The sequence below is a fragment of the Camelus bactrianus genome, chromosome X (genome assembly GCF_048773025.1).
Source record: "Camelus bactrianus isolate YW-2024 breed Bactrian camel chromosome X, ASM4877302v1, whole genome shotgun sequence".
Taxonomy (NCBI): domain Eukaryota; kingdom Metazoa; phylum Chordata; class Mammalia; order Artiodactyla; family Camelidae; genus Camelus; species Camelus bactrianus.
This window is the reverse complement of record NC_133575.1, coordinates 102,796,846-102,815,362: the sequence shown is the minus strand read 5'-3', so window position 1 is coordinate 102,815,362 and position 18,517 is coordinate 102,796,846. Positions and strand designations below refer to the sequence as shown.

The following is an 18,517-nucleotide window of genomic DNA, read 5'->3' as shown; positions in this document are numbered from 1 at the left end:
AAATCATTGACTTGTACGCTTGCAACTTAGTTGAAATGGGTGATGTAGTAGGTACTCCATAAAGTTGTTTAAAATAAAAATGAAAAAAAAAAAAAAAAGAATCTATTGGCATTTAGTTTGGGGCAAGCTCTGATTCCAAGCAGAACTTTCCAGTCTATCCTCTTCTTCCTAATTAGTTGGGGAAAGCCCCATGAAATAAGGAAGCGTGCATTCCTGATGCCACATCCTGATCCTCTCCCACTCTCTTGCAATATCAAAAACTACTGTATGTGTTTGATTCGCTTTTCACCAAGCAACAGATGTTACCACCCTATTCCCCATCTTCCTTTGGATAATCGCAGTACAGTTGCTGTATTTATTACTTTTAGCATATATTTCCCGAAGCTTAGGGTGCCAGACTAGAAGGCCCCAGTTCTGACCTGTTATTGTTGTTGATTGCAGTTTAGTGTGTTTCAACATGGCTTCTTTATTGTCCCTGCAAGGCCTTGTCACTCTGAAGTCTCATCACTCATCTTCTGATACCTCTATTATGCTAATGGCCTTATGCCTTGTTCTTCTCAGCCATTTCCTTTCTTAATTTGACTTGGCCAATGAGATGTAATTGTCTTAGTTAACAGGCACATTTGCCATATTCTGTAGACAGGTAAATACAATATGGAAAACTTCTGCCCCTTCCTAGTTCTGAGGAACTGAGGCTGCCCTTCCTATTTAATTAAAGTATTTATTTCTTACCAACTTCATCTTCTTTTTATTTTGGCTCAATATCTTTCTGCTGCTTTTTATGCTCCTTCTTAGTTATCTGGTTGCCACTCTTTGTAGTAAAATTCCCCTTTTCCCTCTTTACATCTTTATAGCTGTGGGTTTGGGCCACTTGGCATCTTTTCGCCTTTGCCAGCGTCCCTCTGGGCTTGCCTGCTCTTGTTCTAATGCTGCAGAGCTAGTGGTGTGAGGATCATCCCGCTTCTTCTCAGTTGCCTCCCCCTTGAGTCCTTCCAGCTTACGTCTTAATCATGTTTCCCAGATGAATTTTCTCTGTCTGATGCGTCTTCTTTTCTTCCTCTGGATCCTGAGTGATACCATTATGTGGCTGCACTGAGCAAGATGTCTATCACCTGCAAATTACTGCTACTGTTTCCTACTGGCAGGAAAAAAAATTCAATGGAAACATTTCCTGAGTTGGGTGTTCTGTCTTGTCTACAGTCAGTGTCCTCCTATTACCGTCCCATACCATATCTGCACATTTCATATTGCCTGATAAAGTCACATTATTTCTGAGACTCAGCCCCTACCTTAGTAAGTGGGACAGATTTTGTGGTTCTTTCTCCCCACCCTAGACAAGTCGGTAGTTACTCCCTTAAAATTATGTCTTGGTTTATAACTCTTTGGCAAACTTAAAGCCCTCATCTCTAAGCTAGTCATGGTCTCCAAGAGACAGCGATCCCTTTCTTTGCAAGAGAATCCAAAGCAGTCTCTTTAGATTCCTCTCCAGACAGTGTCTGTGTTAAAGGGAGGAATGCAAAGATCACTTGAACTCTGTCCCTTCACCCTTCATCCTGCCATGAGACCTCTAAAGACCTGAACGAAATCCTAGAATCTCAGGGTTGGAAGGGTCATCAGGGGTTATTTACCTTCGCCTCCTCATTCTGTGTTTGAGTCCATTCACCAATTTCTCTACCAAGCAGCTGTCCAGACTCTTGTGGACCACCTCCAGAGACAGATAGATCCCACTGCCTAGGGGCAGCCTACACAATCGTCAGATTCCACTTATTACTAGAGAGTTCTTTATGTCTTTTAGGTCCAAATCATTTTCCTTTTAGGAGAAAGACAAGGCTATGAAACAGCAGTACTAAAGTGGCATGGCTGTAGAGCAAGGAGAATCTGAGATGAAGACGAGAGAAGGGACATAACAAAGGGCGTGTGCGCGGGGCCAGGGGAGCAGGCAGTGCCCCCGGAGTGGGTCAGGGGAGCTGGGGGGCAGATGGGGGAATCTGAGCTGAGAAGCAGGAATGGTGCTGAGGGGCGAACAGGAAGGCCATGGAAACACTGATGGAAGATTAAGGAAGGAGATACTAGAACCTCTTCTAGAACAAATGGGACCCAGGTTAGGGGTTTCAGTCAAAGTGCAGAGGAACAGAAAAGCGTCTTTAACATTCAAAATGCATCAGAGGATTCCAAGCTTGCCCTTTGCCTAAGGATATGGAGAAGATCACTGTGGAGACAGGAGAGAATGCTTGGTAACCCAACAACGAGACAGAAGAGAAGGGAATAATCGGACAATGGAAATGAGTTTAAAGAGCAATGGAAAGAGAAAAAGAAGTGAATAGAGAAATGGAAAGGAGGGGAAATGAAAACACAGAACTTTTAGGTTAAGGAATTGCATTTATTCCCGCGCCAGCATGTAATTGTATTTTCCTGGCAGTCATCCCACAGCCCTTTGCGAGGGGCAGGGGTGCTGGCATGTGGGACTTGAAGCCTTACCGCTCTGTACTATTACAGCCAAGCAAGGGACTTCAGTAATGAAGCTATGCTTTGCTGTTGCAGAGACAGGGGCTGAAACGCCCATCACCGGCAGCCCAGGCACTGGGGGTGGGTGGTGATGGAAAGGGCAGGGTGTGGCCCAGGGTGGGTAGACTGTGAGGCAAAGGCATGGATCAAAGTTACAGGAACCCAATCATGACGGTTCGAGGTGAGAAATAAGTGGAATCTGCTCACCAGAAAGCCTGTTTCCTGCCCAGCATGGCACACAGAATGCTGGCATGTGTCCCCTGCTAACACAGTACGGCATCGAGTTCCAGGCAGTAAAAAGGTGTAAGGAAATAATCTCGTAGACTCCATCCACGCTGAGTGCAGTGACCTGACGCTGTGGGTAAGGAGAACTGGCTATTGTCAGAAGGGCTTTGGCGTCTAGAGGTCAGGGTCTGAGCCCTGCCATTGGCTTCCTGAACCACGCCCACCACTGGCCCGGCCTTTGTCTTGTCTTCAGTATCGCTCAGCGGGACTTCTTCCCCTGAGGAAACCATCAGTTGATGAGGGGATACTCCTTGGGAAGGGTCTCTGCTAAGGAGGGCACTCTTCTTCATGCTCTCAGCAGACTGGGGATATGTGATTCGTGCATGCATGCATTCGTTCCATTTTTTGTCTGTGTCTGTGCTAGCCAAGAACCGTGTGGGAGCTACAGAGAGGGGAAAGACTCATTTCTTACTTTGATGGGGCTCCTAGTCTACGTGAGTGACTAATGCTATGGTGCCGCAGGTTGAAATTAGTACTATGATAGAAGTACCATCCAGTTAATAATCAGAGAGGGAAGTGATTCATGTGGGCTGGGGTGAGAAGGGAAGGCTTCCTGGAAGAAGTATCGTGTGAATTGAAGACTGAGAGAGAGAAGAAAAGAGAGATACCATCCCCAGCTAAGGGAACAGCAGGAAGAAAGACATGGGAACCTCAAAGTACTTGCCATTTTTGGCAAATGATAAATGGGGTAGTATGACCACACTACATGGTACTGGGAGGAAATATATGGGCAGTTGAAACTGGAAAGCAACCCAAGAGGATATGGAGAAGCTCATGAATGCCATGTATTGGGGGTTCTTTTGGGTTTTTTTTTTATTGAAGTGTAGTCCATTTACAATGTTGTGTCAATTTCTGGTGTACAGCACAGTGCTTCAGTCATACATGAACATACATATATTTGTTTTCTTATTCTTTTTCACCATAATTTACTACAAGATATTGAATATAGTTCCCTGTGCTATACAGTAGAAACTTGTTGTTTGTCTATTTTATATATAGTAGTCAGTATCTACAAATCTCGAACTCCCAATTTATCCCTTCCAAGCCCCTTCCCCACCCCCACCTAGTAACCATAAGTTTGTTTTCTATGTCTGTGAGTCTGTTTCTATTTTGTAAATAAGTTCGTTTGTCTATTTTTTTTAGATTCCACACATAAGTGATATCATATGGTATTTTTCTTTCTCTTTCTGGCTTTCTTCACTTAGAATGACAATCTCCAGGGCCATCCATGTTGTGCAAATGGCATTATTTTATTCTTTTTTTTATGGCTGAATAATATTCCATTGCATAAATATATACCACATCTTCTTTATCCAGTCGTCTATTGATGGACATTAAGGTTGTTTCCATGTCTTGGCCGTTTTATATAGTGCTGCTATGAACATTGGGGTACACGTATCTTTTTGAATTAAAGTTCCCTCCCAATATATGAATGCCATGTTGAGGAAGGAGGACTTTATCCCACAGGCAGTAGGGAGTCATCATAGAACTCTGAGGAAGGGAGAAGTGTGATTCAACATGTGATTAAGAAAAAGAGCATTATTTTATTCCTGCTGTCACAGAATAGAACATTCTTTCTTCCTGGACAGCAGGGGGCCATTGGAGAGGACCGAGTTTCTTCTCTAGCTGGGACATTGAGGACCATGGGGGTGGGGAGTGTGTGGGGAGAAAGAGGCTGAAGGAAAGAGATGGAGAAGATGGTACCTGTGTGAATGTTAGAATGGCGACTTACTGACAGTCTAGATCCGAAGATGGGAAGAGGCAGGAGGTTGGAGCCTGGATGACAATGTGCTCTTCCAAGTAAATTGAGGGGAAAATAGCCTCAGTTCCTCAAACCTCACTGATGATGAGGGAGGCATTTCATGACTGGAGAGTTTTTAGGGCACAGATTCAGATGCAACATCTTAGGGAGGCTTGAGTCATCTTTCGTTTCTGAGGACACCTGCCTGCTGCTGATTTCTGGCCTGTGACATTCCCATGCCCAGGCTGAGTGTTTGCGGGGACTTGAGCCATTTTGACCCGTTGGCTATTGTACTAGTAATTTTCCTTTGCCATTGGGCATTGCCAGGACATTGCCAGCATTTTAGCTCTCAGGGACTTTTTGGGGGTAAGATCTAGCATGACTGATTAAAAATGGAAGATTACCAGACTGGGCTTTCCTATTCAGGCATATCTAAAGCCCTGCTCCAAATACTATCAAAGAGCTTTTCACTGAGCAACTTGCAGCCTGGGCTCCAAGGGACTGAAAGGCCACTCTCTCGCTTTCCTGACACATCCCCTCCCCGCTAGCAATTTGATTTGGCTACAAAAAGTGACATTTTGTGTTTTCCTTCTACATCCTCAAAGCCCCAAGATGCATACCTTTGTAGCTGCATCATGCCTGAAATTTCTATTATAAACAGAGCTCTGTGAGTCTAAACCATTAAAATTTTTTTAAAGTAATGAGAACAGAGTGTATTCATTCCTTCATTGAGTTGTTTTTTTTTTTAAGCGCAGTTTCAGCTTAGCATCCTTTGCGTGACTCACAAAAGTAAATGTAAGTTTCCTGAGGTGGTATATAAGTTTCTCTTAAAATAGTTCACCTCGGATTAAAATCCTTGACAAAAATTGCCCTCTTCCTTCATTCCCAGTTGAGAAGCCATATTTGCCATTCAAAAGCAGTGCTTAAGTATCTATTCATTTCAACTCTTTTGGACAACTTGACTTGCTTTTCAAAGCACTGAAGGGGTACCATTTGGGGTGGATGCTCAGGTACATTCACACACACTCACCTGTCTACAGAGTGAAATGCCAGAGGGATAGTGCACTCGCACTCCCCTTAGGAACTAGGACGCCACCCAGATGCCATTATCTTTTGGTTTCTATAGTTTTCTTAATCCTGGTAAAATATATATAACAAAAAATTTTTCATTTTAACCCTTATATATCAACTCAGTGGCATTAATTACATTCACAATGTTATGCAACCATTACCACTATTGCCAAAATTTGCCTCTTCTGCCTATTTATATTTTATATAAATAGAATCATACATTATGTGGTATTTGGTGACTGGCTTATTTCACTTTGCATCATGTTTTTGAGGTTCATGCACCTTGTAGCATGTGTCAGTTTACTCCTTTTCATGGCTGAAAAATATTCCAATGTATGGATGGACCACGTTTTGGTTTATCCATTCATCCATTGACAGACACTCGAGTCACTTCCACCTTTTGGGTGTTGTGAACAATCTGCTATCACCATTGTTAGACGGGTATCTGAGTGTCTAGTACTGTTTGTTCATGCATCAGAGATAACGAGAATATATCATTTCCAAAGGCCATCTGCAGGCACCTCCTGCTGGTTGTGCAGGTGTTGTGACACTGATAGCACCGCCACATCCCTCAGGCACAGTCAGGATGACAGTGCTTCGTTTCACTCCCTCTCAACACCCTCCAAAGGCTCATCAGTACTTGGTGACCCCACATCAGCCCCTACTCTTCTCAACTCAGTGCCACCTGGGTTTTGACCCACCCACCCTGCGGAAACTTCTCTCAAAAACCTCCCGTCATTTCGAGTGGACACATTCGGTAGCATCTTGTCAGTCCTGACTTTTCTTGACCTCTAACATGCCACCATGCTAATCCTCCCCTCTTTAAAGCATTCTCTTCCCTTGCCTTCTTTTTTTTTTTCTTTCATTTTAGTGTTTTTTGTTTTGTTTTGTTTTGGGGACAGGTAATTAGGTTTATTTACTTATTTACTGATTTTAACGGCGGTACTGGGGACTGAACCCCAGACCCAGTGCATGCTAAGCGCACACTCTACCCCTGAGCTCTACCCTCCTCCTCCCTTGCCTTCTGGAGGCCCGTTCTCTTCGTCTTCTCCCCTGGCCCTAGCTGAACAGTGTCTCTGTCACTGGCTTCTCATATTCCACTGCCTCTTGGGCCCATGACTTCCCATGGGAACGAGATAACCTCTCCTGTGGGAAGGAAAGGCTTTGATGAGCTGCGATTCCTGTGGAGCTGTTAGGCAGCCTCAGGCGACAACGCTCTGTAGACAGGAGAATAATAGTCGTGACACCACTGTGGAAGGCGGCGGGAATTCCAGGGCTGGGGGAGGAGGGCCAGCGCCCACACCACCCCTTCACACGGTCAGAATTTCCAGGATGGAGTTGTTCTGTTTCTGGGACTGTGACCTGACTCATGATGTACCCATGTCATAACAAGATGCTGCAGTGAAAAGATCTGACTTCCAAAGGGATTAAGTGATATTTGTGTTTGTTCCTTTCTCAATGGCTCAAGGCAACAGGGGAGCATAGTTAGTGGCCGAATCCCCAGGAAACCATTGTGTATTAGACACGAAGTGGTCCGAGCCCCAGTTAAGGGCAATTACTGTGGCATTCCCCTCTTGACAAGGAAGTTGTTATAGAAAAAGCTACCTTAAATCATTGACCAGGAATATGGGAGTCAGAATGCCCAGCTTTGGGAGTTTACAGAGTCCAGGTAACTCAGGTGTCCTAACAGTGCTTTTAAGACCTTTCGACCCAAGGATTCCATACATCAGTGAAGAGTGAGAGGGAACACCTCTTCCTGAGGCTCTGGGATGTAACCTGAAGGTCCTAGTAAATATGAAATATGTTATGAAGTCTTAAATGAGTTTGCAAATAGCGCATTTCTACTCCATCATACAGCCGTGCATGTTTCAGTATAAAATAGTGTACTTCTCCTGCAAAGCCCCTGGGAAGAAGCCTGCCGTGGCTTCACGTACCCCCCAGCCGCTGCAGCGTAGCCTGAAGACACACAAACCCCAGACCGAAGGGCCTGCAGCGAGAGGCCGTGCCCTTACTAATGCCAAAGTCCACGTGTCCCTTCAACGGCCTTGCATTGCAACTGAGGATGTTTGGAGGCTGGAATTAGCTGTAAGAAATGAAGTGGGCATCTCATGGCCCCAGCCCTCTTCCAGGAGAGGCCATTGGAATGTTCCCAGAATTTATAGTCATTTAATTGGCAAAAGTGGCAGCTCACTTACTTGTCAAGAAGTGACACACATTTAGGGCACATTGTGAAATGGGCCCTAAAAGGAGTCCCATTAGGCCAACTAACACCAGAGGCCTCAAGTGTGCCATTTCCCCCTCGTCTGATCTATGAAGAAGAAAATCTAGACTCCTGGAGACCTTTGGGTCATTAGCAAAGTCACTTTCCTCTGCTTTCAAGTCTTAAGCAGTCATTTCACACCTGAAAGTTCACAAGGTTGAGGAGGGGGAGTTGACGTGGCAGGAAGGAAGGGTGTGTTGAGGGGTGGACAAGGAAACCAAGGTCTATTGGGGATTCCGGAGCGAGTGACGGGGCTCAAAGGCTTCTGTGCGAAGGGGCAGCAGAGCGAGCAGTGGTGCCATGAACACCGTGTGGAGTGATTTCCCCAATTTCAGCCTCTGGGGCCTGCCAGGCAGGTACTGAAGGTTTTGCATATTCACGTCCTGGAGGCCAACGGCACACAGCAAATACACACACGGCAAACACACAACGCAGGGAGAGGGGTATTGCTCTGTTGCTGTATTGGGGCCGGGTTGAAGCCACCAGCCGGTGCAGGCTTAGCGAGGTAGACACCCCCGTGCTCAGCTCAGCAGCGGCATTCACTCCCCTGGTATGTGGCAGTTTCAGGGTGGGGTTTTGTTTGTATACATTTGTGGGGTTTTTAAAATATTTTTTAAACTTTTATTGAAGTATAGTTGATTGACAATGTTACTTTCGGATGTACAGCAAAGTGATTCAGTCACACACATACATATTCTTTTTCAAATTTTTTTCCATTATAGGTTATTACAAGCTATTGAATATAGTTCCCTGTGCTATAGAGTAGGACCTTGTTGTTTATCTATTTCATATTTAGTACTTTGTATCTGCTAATCCCAAACTCCCAATTTATTCTGCCCCCACCTTTCCCCTTTGGTAACCATAAGCTTATTTTCTGTCTGTGAGTCTGTTTCTGTTTTATCAATAAGTTCATTTGTATTATTTTTTAGATTCCACATACAAGTGGTATGATATGATGTTTGTCCTTCTCTGTCTGACTTACTTCACTTAGTATAATGATCTCCTGGCCCATCCATGTTGCTGCAAATGGCAACATTTCATTCTTTGTTTATAACTGAGTAGTATTCTATTGTATAAATATACTATATCTTCTTTATCCAGTCACCTGTTGATGGACATTTAGGTTGTTTCCATATCTTGTAAATAGGGCTGCTATGAACATTGGGGTGCATGTATCTTTTCAAATTAGAGTTTCCTCTGGATATATGCCCAGGAGTGGGATGGCTGGATCATATGGTAACCCTATTTTTAGTTTTTTAAGGAATCACCACCCTGTTTTCCATAGTGGAGTGTACTCCCCTGGTGTTTTGATAACTGCCCTGTAAAGTCTGCCTGCTGGTGTGGGCGAGGCCCCTGGAGCAGCGCATTGCCCCCATTGATGGCCATGCCATCAGAGGGTGAGCATTTGCATCCTATTATATGCTCAAGACCCCAGTGGCTTGTGAGGGCCCACAGATTTGTCTCACTGGCTGACAGATCTTCCTTGGCTGCCTGTGCACGCCTGCTTGATGCACCCCAGGCCCAGCAACTTCTCCCCCAAAGCTTTGTGTACTGGCTTTAGAAGAAGTTATTATGCCTGAGTTGAAAGAAAACAAAAACATTGTAGTGTGGATTTATTTTATTGCCAGGGTTTCTTATCCAAGATCAGACCAGCTCAAGTAGAGAGAGGATTCAGAATTTTGTAGCTGGTAAACATCACCAGAAAGACTCACATCCCAAGAGAAGGAATTGATTGCGTCTGCTTGCCCATAGATGCTCGAGTCAGGGGAGCCACCTTGGCTGCTATGGATAGGGGAGTGATGGCGCCTGCAGGAGGCTGTGTCCCTCACTGGGCCTCAAGAGCCGGAATCAGAGAGAAATAAAACTAGAAGGAAATTTAGACTTCATCTAGTCCAACACCCTGACGTAGCAAAATGCGGTGACTGAGTCCCTGAGGAGAGGGAAATGACTTGCCAAAGGTGAAATAGTAAATCATGGACTGAGCCAGGCCTGGAACCCAGGGCTCCAGACTCCAAGGATGGTACTGGCTTCCTTAGGAATTCCACTAGGAGGCTCTGCGTCACTGAGGGTGGGGGGCTCCACCCAATGCAGAAAACTCTTCAACACCAAATACAGACCGTAATGACTAATGATCATTTAAAGGGATTATCTAATCTGCAACACAAAGGACACAAGAGCAAAATGAGAGTCAGGGCTGAGTGTGTAATTAGTACAGACTGTTGGGTCTACCCTCCGAATGTAGTTAAACTGATCACAAATAGAAACAGATTTTTGGATTTAGCATGAAAATCTCCTTGCTGGCCCAAAAGGTTCTCACTGCAGAATGTCTCTGCGCTGACATTCAACTGCAAGACTAGAAACAATTTATATGCATTTTACAGTATGTACCTAATACAACAAAGATAGATTCTGGAAAATCACTGATAAACCTAAAAATATGATTTTAAAAAGTATGCTTTGTGGTGATTCCCATAATGCATCTGGTTTATAGCAAAATGAGGTTTTGGTTTGGTGTAGATTTAGCTTCTTTGTAGGTTAAAAGAATTCTTTTATTATCTGCTACTGGCTGATCCCCAGATACTGTTCCCACAGGCTTCTTGTTTTTTCCAAGACAAGATATCTGATGAGTTCCTCCCACCCACTTAGGGCTGGCCGCCAAACTGTCCACAGCGATCTTTCTGAAAGACACAAATCAGATTGTGTGAATTCCTTACTTAACAACCTTCAGTGGCTTCCCATTGCCCACAGAACCAAGTCTTAGCATTCCTAATCCCCCATGATTCAGCCCTTACTTGTCCTTCCTCCCTTACGTTTTATCTCCCACCACGCAACACACACCTTCCCACCCTCCACAGAGGTGCCTTACTTGTATCTTCGCTGTCTGATACCGATGAATTTGCTCAAGCTGAGCCCCCTGCCTGAAGTGAATAACCATTTCATTTAGCCCTGCCCTAGTTCCATCCATTCTTCATGGTGTAGATTATATCCCCATTGTCCAAGAAGTCTTCCCAGGAGCTCTTTTTTGGAATTTTCCTCTGTCCCTCCTGTCCCCCTGATGTTTTGCTTGTGCCCGTATCTGAACCCTTTCTACTTTCTGCCAAGGGTCCCGTTGCTTTGTCTGTCGGGCTGTTTTCCTTGCTAGAGTGTGGGATTCCTGAAGGCAGCCTTTCTCCGATCTTCTAGCTCAATACTTGGAACATAGTAGGCTACCATTGAGTTTGTTGAATTAAGTTGGATTAGCTCTCCCCTGTCCAGGAATGCCCATATTTCTCTGGACTCAAAACCTTCTTTCCTCTGTCTCCCATGGTGTGCCCTGGTCTGGCTAAGCTGTCCCCTCCAGCTCTAATCTCTGTGATGGTGGTGCAGGTCTGGAGTGTGTGTCTTTGCTGGACCTCCCATCAGTATCAACCACAAGGGCCCAGCTACAGGCTTGGCTGAGAGCGCTCTGCTGCTGCCGAGTGGAAACCGTCCGGAAGCCTGTAGCCCCAGTTTAGGAGGCTCAGGAAGGGATTATTCTGAATACTCCCTTGGGACCCTTTGGAGGCAGATGACTTTGTGCCAGGGGGGTGTCTAATGGCCTTGGCGATTGTTGCTGATTTCTTCAGGGAACTAGAACTGATATAACTCCATTCTGGGTCCCCAAACCTAGAGCTCTTTTCAGTATTTTGCAGAGCTTAATAAGCTACCTAACCAAGTATGTGATCAGCTGTGTGTGGAAACACTGACTGCTCGCATGCGTCTTAGTTCTCTCTGGCAGGGTATCTCTGACTGAGTTCTATTTTCCAAGAAGGAATCCACTACTACTTAATCACCGCAGTCTATTTGGTGGATAGATTGTTTTTCAGGTTGTTTATGATCGCGCTTTGTACAAGGTTTGAGTCAGTTCTGCGTCTGAATAGTTCCTCTGCCGCTTCCCAGCTGTGAAAATATTGGCAAAAAAAGTAGCCTGAGCTTGAGCTTCCTCATCAGGAAAATGGGACTTACAATACCTGCTTCATCACGTTGCTGAGAAAGTTCAATGAAATGAGGTAATGGATATAAAGAGCTTAGCACAGTGCCTGGCCCACAGAGAGGACTCCATAATTGGTAGACACTTTTGTAATTTCAAAACATAGGGCCCAAGAGATGGACATAACGCAAGAGGCGTTTGGTGGCAAAAAGATCAGAAACTACCGGATTTAACGTAACCACTGGGTTTACCATAACTGCGACCGTACACAAAATGGAGTCGTGCTCGCAGATTATTTGAAGAGCAAGATCAAGAGCGGAGTGGTGGGAGCTGAGTGGTCACGTTAATAGATGCTGTTTCATCCGATGCTGGGCAGGGACATCCGGGAAAGGAATGTGGAAGCGCTGCTGAGAGTGCTGTCATTCAGATCAGCCCTAAAAATACTCCTCTTCATTTAAGCTGAGAAATTGCCGTGAGACTCAAGGCTGGGCTTTCAACAGCTAGAGCCACGTGTGCTCTCAGCCTTGGTGCAACCTGATCCTGAGCTAAGCCTGTGCTATCCTTGCCGACTGACAGCTGACCTTGGCCTTCCCTGAGCGCTCGGCATAGTTCACCTTTCAGAGAAAGAGGTCTGATTTCCAAGTAGAGCACTGCTCTTTGTTCTTTTTCTCTTTTTATTTTCTTTGTATCTATTTCTTTTAGGGGGAAGAGGGAATGGAGATCAGTGCTCTGAATCACTTTTCCCCCCAGTAAGAGGGTTCCCTGGAAATTTTGATATGCATTATTATCAGCATATCAAGAAGAAAAACTTTCCCAGCTTTAGAAGGGCAAAGTGTGTTCAGATTCATACATATTAAAACTAGGACATCATCATTTCTTTGTACAACAATGAAAATTATAGAAAACATAATTATTTGTATTGCATGTGACAGGCAAAGGATTTGATAAACTACATATTCTCAAATAGGCAAAACAGCAATACCCATTAGAGAAGAAGGCACAGGATATGAACTTTTATTCATTAAGAACTATAATTAGTAAACTAAAGCATAGAAAAGCTTCATCTATACTAATAATCAGATTCATACAAACTAAAGAAACCTCGAAATACCATCTTATACTCACTACACTATCCTCCTTGGATTGAGGCACAGGAATTTTGGGTCCCGCATCACTGCTGGTGGTATTATAAGCTGCAGCAGCCCTTTGGAAAGTAGTATTGTGGTCTGTGTAAGCAGACCCTCTGGCTTTGCTCACCTTGACCTTGCTGCCTGCTCTCAGCAATGCCAGCCTCACGGCAGCCCCGGTCCAGAACCTGCTCTGTACCCGTCCCGGACCAGCTGAATCCTCACACCGTCTTCCTGTGACTTACTGCATGTTTCATCCCCTGTAAGAGGAGCTCTTCCTTCCCCTTCCTTCCTTCCTTCTGCAGAATCCCAGTCACTTCCTCTGTGACTGTTGCTATGCATCTCAGTGTTCCCAAGTGATCTTTCCAGCTCTGTTGGCCACAAGACAGTTGGCTGCTGAGGTCGCTTGTGTCACATCACCTTCACATGCTATTGAAATAGAAACATTGGTGACTGAGTCTAGAAAAGCCAAGGGAGTAGATTTGAATTCTAAATCTGGAAAAGCAACTCTAAAAGAAGTTGAGCCCTGGGTCTGGGCCAGCCATCTTGAATTTCTGACAAACCACTGTCTGCTTAGATTCGCCTTCTGGGAGACTTTCTCATTGGGCCAACCCCAATGCCCCAATTTCTTTTCAAAATCATGACTATAGCTCATATGGTCAAAGAAGGAAGACCCTTACCCATTAGCCTCTCCTTACTCTTAATTTGCTTGATATCAGTTTAAATCCTATGTGTTATATCAATTTTGTGTGTGTGTCTGTGTGCGTTGGGGTGGGGGGCTGAAAGACCAAATAGATAAAAGAAGAAATAGTTGAGGGGGGGAGCGTATAGCTCAGTGGTATTGTGTGTGCTTGGCATGCACAAGGTCCCGGGTTCAATCCCCAGTACCTCCACTCAAAACAAACAAACAAACAAACTAAACCTAATTACCGCCCCAAAAAATAAAATAAAATTTTTAAAAAAAGAAGAAATAGTTGGGAAAAATAAAACAACCTCCAATAGCAAACTACTGTATCCTCAACTCTAAAGCCAAGTTCCCAGGGGAAATCTGTTTGGGGTGCAGGGCCCAGGAAAAGTACACTGGCGTCCACCATGTGCCCTCCCCTGCTAAACCACACATGCACACATACACACACACACAAGGACCCACATGGAGTCACCCGCACGGCACCTGAGGTTTTGATACCTGTGAGATGTGGTGACAGTGACCTTCAGGCACAGCCTTGCTGGGCAGGAGATGTGGAAAGGCCAGCATGCACCTTGGGGTGTGGGTGGAGCCGAAAGCAGGAGGGGAGCAGTCAGCTCGCCCCCTGCTGGCCTCATCTCTGGATGGGGCGATGCTAGGCATCCTCCTCAGGCAGGCCCCCTATGTACACACCTGTCTTCTTCCCCTCTCCTGGGGGCCTTCCTTTCGACAAAAGGAAGGCATCCGAGCTGGGGCATCCCAGCCGTCCAGACTAGCGCTGGAGCCGTGAAGTGCGCACGCCTGACGCTGTCCGTGAGCCTGCATTTCAAGTCCTTCTTTTCTTTTCGGCAGAACTGGCTTATGATCTGGACGTGGACGATGCTCCTGGAAGCAAGCAACATGGGAATCATCAGAAGGACAGTGAGATCACTGCCTCTCACAACCTCGGGAATGGCCCTGCCCCCCTGAAGGTCCTCACCAGCTTGGCGGTCTCCGTGGCGTGCTTCTTCTTCCTGGTGCACTGACGGCCGCGTGCCCCGCACACGTGCCGCCCGCCAGCACCTCTGGGCTCCCTCTATAAAGGGAACCACCTTCTTCTTTTTTTCTATTTTTTTATCTTCTACACCTCCTCCAGCCATGAAGTAGAAGACTAACCATGCGTTATGTTTTCGAAAATCAAATGGTATCTTTAGGAGGAAGGTAAATTTTAGTGGTAGTATATAGATTGTCCTTTTGCAAAGAAAAAAATCAAACTGTGCCAAATTATTTTCCTATGTTTGGCTGCTAGAACATGGTTGCCATGTTTTTCTCTCTGTCTCTTTCTCTTTGCATGGATTTCTTTGGAAAAAAAAATAAATAAACGCTCAAATAAAAATGTGTCAGGTCTTTTTTGTAAGCCCCGGTGTGTGGTGACCACGCAGTGCTTTTCCTCTTTCTCACCTTGCTTTATATTTAGCATAAGCTAACCCCCCTCCCTCCCTGCCCACCTTTGGGTGGGTAGCAATCTTGGCCTCAAATCCTGAGTCAAAGCCACTCCCTCCCAACACACACCCAACCATCATCTCCATTGACAAACCTCGGGTTAGAGTGTCTCTCCTGTGACGCTAAAGGCATCTGAGAAAAGTGCCCTCTCTTTACACATTTCACTTTGCTGACCAGGTTTTGCCCAAACAGAAATCCTCTGTGTGGATTGTGTACACAATAGTCTTCCTTCCCCCAGCCCGGAGAGGGGGGCCCAAACAGTGCAAAGAAGTCAGTCCCCAAGCTTCTTTGCTCTCTGTCCCCCTTCTCCAGGGGCTGCCACACGGCGGGGCCAGCAGGTACCTGGGGCAGTTTGCAGAGGTGGTCACCGGGAACCCCAGGATGTGCAGGAAGCAGCGCTGGCCCTTGGCCTCCGGTGGCGTCCTTCAATGGTCGTTTATTCCACAGGTAGGATTTGCGGACCTGCTGGGTGTCAGGTACTGCACCAGCCGCTGGAGACAATAGAAAAGAGACCAGATTTGCTCCCTGCTCTCACGGAGCTGAAGGTCTGCGCCAATCCTAATACCAACACAGCGCTCGTCAGTTGCAGGCCCGGTATTATTACTTAAATCTGCTTCTTCCATATACAACATCCTGAACAATAATGGTGCTAATGCTGATGATACTTGAACGTTCTGCTGCTAAAGAACCTTGGAAATGACCAACTCGCCATTGTTTCTGATGCCTGGCTTATTGCCCATTCGCCAGGTCAAGTCAACAGAAAACTTGTTGATTCTTTCCAATGAGTGAGAACTCGACTCCCACCTGAGGACAAGGAGAGGAGAAGCTAAAAGAGTTGGGGAGAGAACACAGGGAGGGAGTGTGAGCAAAGGTCAAGGAGGAACTGGGGAGCCCCCTTTGATTCTAGGAGGTGGTCCCAGCTAGGAGCTCTGATTTCTGCCCAATGGCAGGAGGTCAGCATGCAGGGAGCAGGAGGTAGAATTTCTCACAACTTGTCACCCCACGCCACCCCCCACCCCCCGCCTGCCTCCCCGCTGTCACCCATACACTTCCGTCAGGGTCTCCTACAGAGCACAGTTTTCCAAAAGCCATCTCCATCTTTTGCAGAAATTTTTGCAAACTCAAGCTGGAAATGTTTGGTTTAGCGTATCCTTCGGTTGGTCTTGTTAAAGTCAAGACTATAATCAGTTTTATTTGTTAATGTTTCAATGATTTGTGGTGGTTGGTAAGACTTGAGAGGGCCTTACCTTTATCTTTTAAACCATCATTATTTCTGTATTTGAATGGGATTTGTGAGAATCTTTGTTCTTTGAGTCATGAAATCTACATCCCGCAGGGGTTTGTTCCTGGGACTCGGAGTGTGACACGGTACTGCCACCAGACCAAAGGAAGGCTTTAGAGCCCAGTTAGTGCCTAATAACTGTGCTGTCATTCTGCAGGAAGTTTTTATTTAATGTGGCAAAAATAATGGGCGACTCTGAGATCAGGTTTGATGCGCACAAACAGAAGGGGTCCATGGCTCCTCTCCGGGAGATGGAGGGGACTGTCAGTTGTTACACACTCCTCTCACTCACGTCCCCTCTCCAGACCTCAGTGTCCCTCTTGTAAACAGCGGCGAATCAGGACAAAATGTCTAGCTTCTCTGTTGTTCTGATTCTGTGGCACCAGTGGCCCCAAAAGGCAGTAAGTGCCAGTCCCTCTGCACAATGCGGGTGTTATGCCTGCGCTGTTCCCACATGCCTCTCAGGGCTTTGCCAGCTTAAGGTCATACCTGAGACACTTCAGCACCCCGAACATGACCCAAGCCAGCAGCATTTCCGCTATCTCAGTACACTGTTTGCCAGCTGTGGTCCACCCAGGCTGAGTGACGAGGGGCAAAGACTCTATAATATCCAAGGCCTGCTGGCTCCAGCTAAATGGCTGGGATTCAAATGGATAACCAATCACATGTACAACACATGGGAAATCCACCGTCTCCTGTTGCCACTGACTTTTACGCAATATCCTGTCTCTTTTAGCCTTTTCCTATCCCTCTATATTTTTTAGTTCTTCTGGTTCAGACTCCAGTTTCACAGCTAGTTGGTGGCTTTTCATCTTTGAAGTTTTTTCTACCCTTTGATTTAAACTTCCTGCATGAATTTTATGAAGATGATTATTTTGTCCTTGGAACAGGCCTGGCAGCCGGAAAGTTGCTCCATCTTGTTGGGGGTTTTCAGGCCTCTGTCTCATTGGATACATGTGTGAACTACCATCTTAACGCTGGTATTTGAACAAAGTTAAATCATAGAACAACATATCGAATCCCTAGGCTGAAAATGACCCACTAGCTCATTGCACAATCGGTATCTGATTCACACCCTAAGCAGGGCTCTCACTAGGTCACAAAGCAGCCTATTTGGTTGCTGAACACCTCTAATTTTTAGGAAAAAAAATTTAAGAAATACATACAAGTAATAAAGTCTAGCAATACATCATTATATAAAGTTTCAATGACATTTATCTCATAGTTCTATGCCCCATGGATATTCACTATTAAATATTTGATTTTTATACCCTTCCAGTCTTTTTTCTGTGTGTATGTATATTCACACATGTGATATTATACTGAATGTGTAATTCTATAGTATGACTCAATCTTTCTTAGGTTGATCCTTAATCTGCCTTCCTATAATTTCCACCCATTGGTCCCGGCTCTTCCATAAAGACCAACATGAGATTAAGGTGACACCATTTTTCATACAGCTGTCCTTCAACAATAATTTTCAATCCCTGACCCTTGCCTCTTCTGAGTTGCTTTTTTGCAGCTCCTTCAGTGCTGTTCCACACTCCAGTGGATCAGTCATGCCCGCAGCTGAGCCCACGGTGCGGCTGGAGCCCGAGCAGAAGGGAGCATGGGTTTCTATGTTCCCATTGCGCCCAAGACCTCCACCAGAGAGCCTTCCTAGAACGCAGACACTCAGTTAGAGGCCACGTCACATTCTTCAAGAATGATGAGCTTGTGTCCAACCGAAACCCCCAGATGTTTTTTGCAAGAAAGGCTGCCAAGCCAGGTCTTCTCTATCTCATACTTGTGTAATTGATTTTTTGAAACTAAATTCCAAGGGCTTTTGATTTTACTTGTCTATATACTGGACCAAATACTATATACTCCGTGTGTGTGTGTGTGTGTGTGTGTGTGTGTGTGTGTGCATGTGTGTGTGTGTGTGTGTGTGTGTGTGTTTGTGTGTGTGTGTGTAAGAGAGAGAGAAATTGGGATGAAGAAATTTTTTTCTTGCCAAGGCCACACATTTTTGGAAGTCCTCTTTTGGAATTGCTGTTGAGCCGGTTTATGTACCACACAAGAAAATCGGTCTCATTTCTTTATAGTCACACCTTGCTTGGAACCAAAAATAATGTTCTTCAGCTTGATCAC

The 18,517-nt window shown here is 45.4% G+C and overlaps 1 protein-coding gene across 2 annotated transcripts in view; it reads left to right on the top strand.

Moving 5' to 3' along the window:
- The window catches only part of GPC3 (glypican 3), a 371,167-nt gene extending 356,169 nt beyond the window's left edge, over positions 1–14,998 (top strand). For both annotated transcript variants that reach the window (XM_074358814.1, XM_074358815.1), the window contains one exon: positions 14,476–14,998. In XM_074358814.1, coding sequence (XP_074214915.1) covers positions 14,476–14,648 — 173 coding nt within the window. In that variant the 3' untranslated portion in view covers positions 14,649–14,998. The remainder of the gene's footprint in view (positions 1–14,475) is intronic.
- The last annotated feature ends 3,519 nt before the right edge of the window (positions 14,999–18,517 follow it).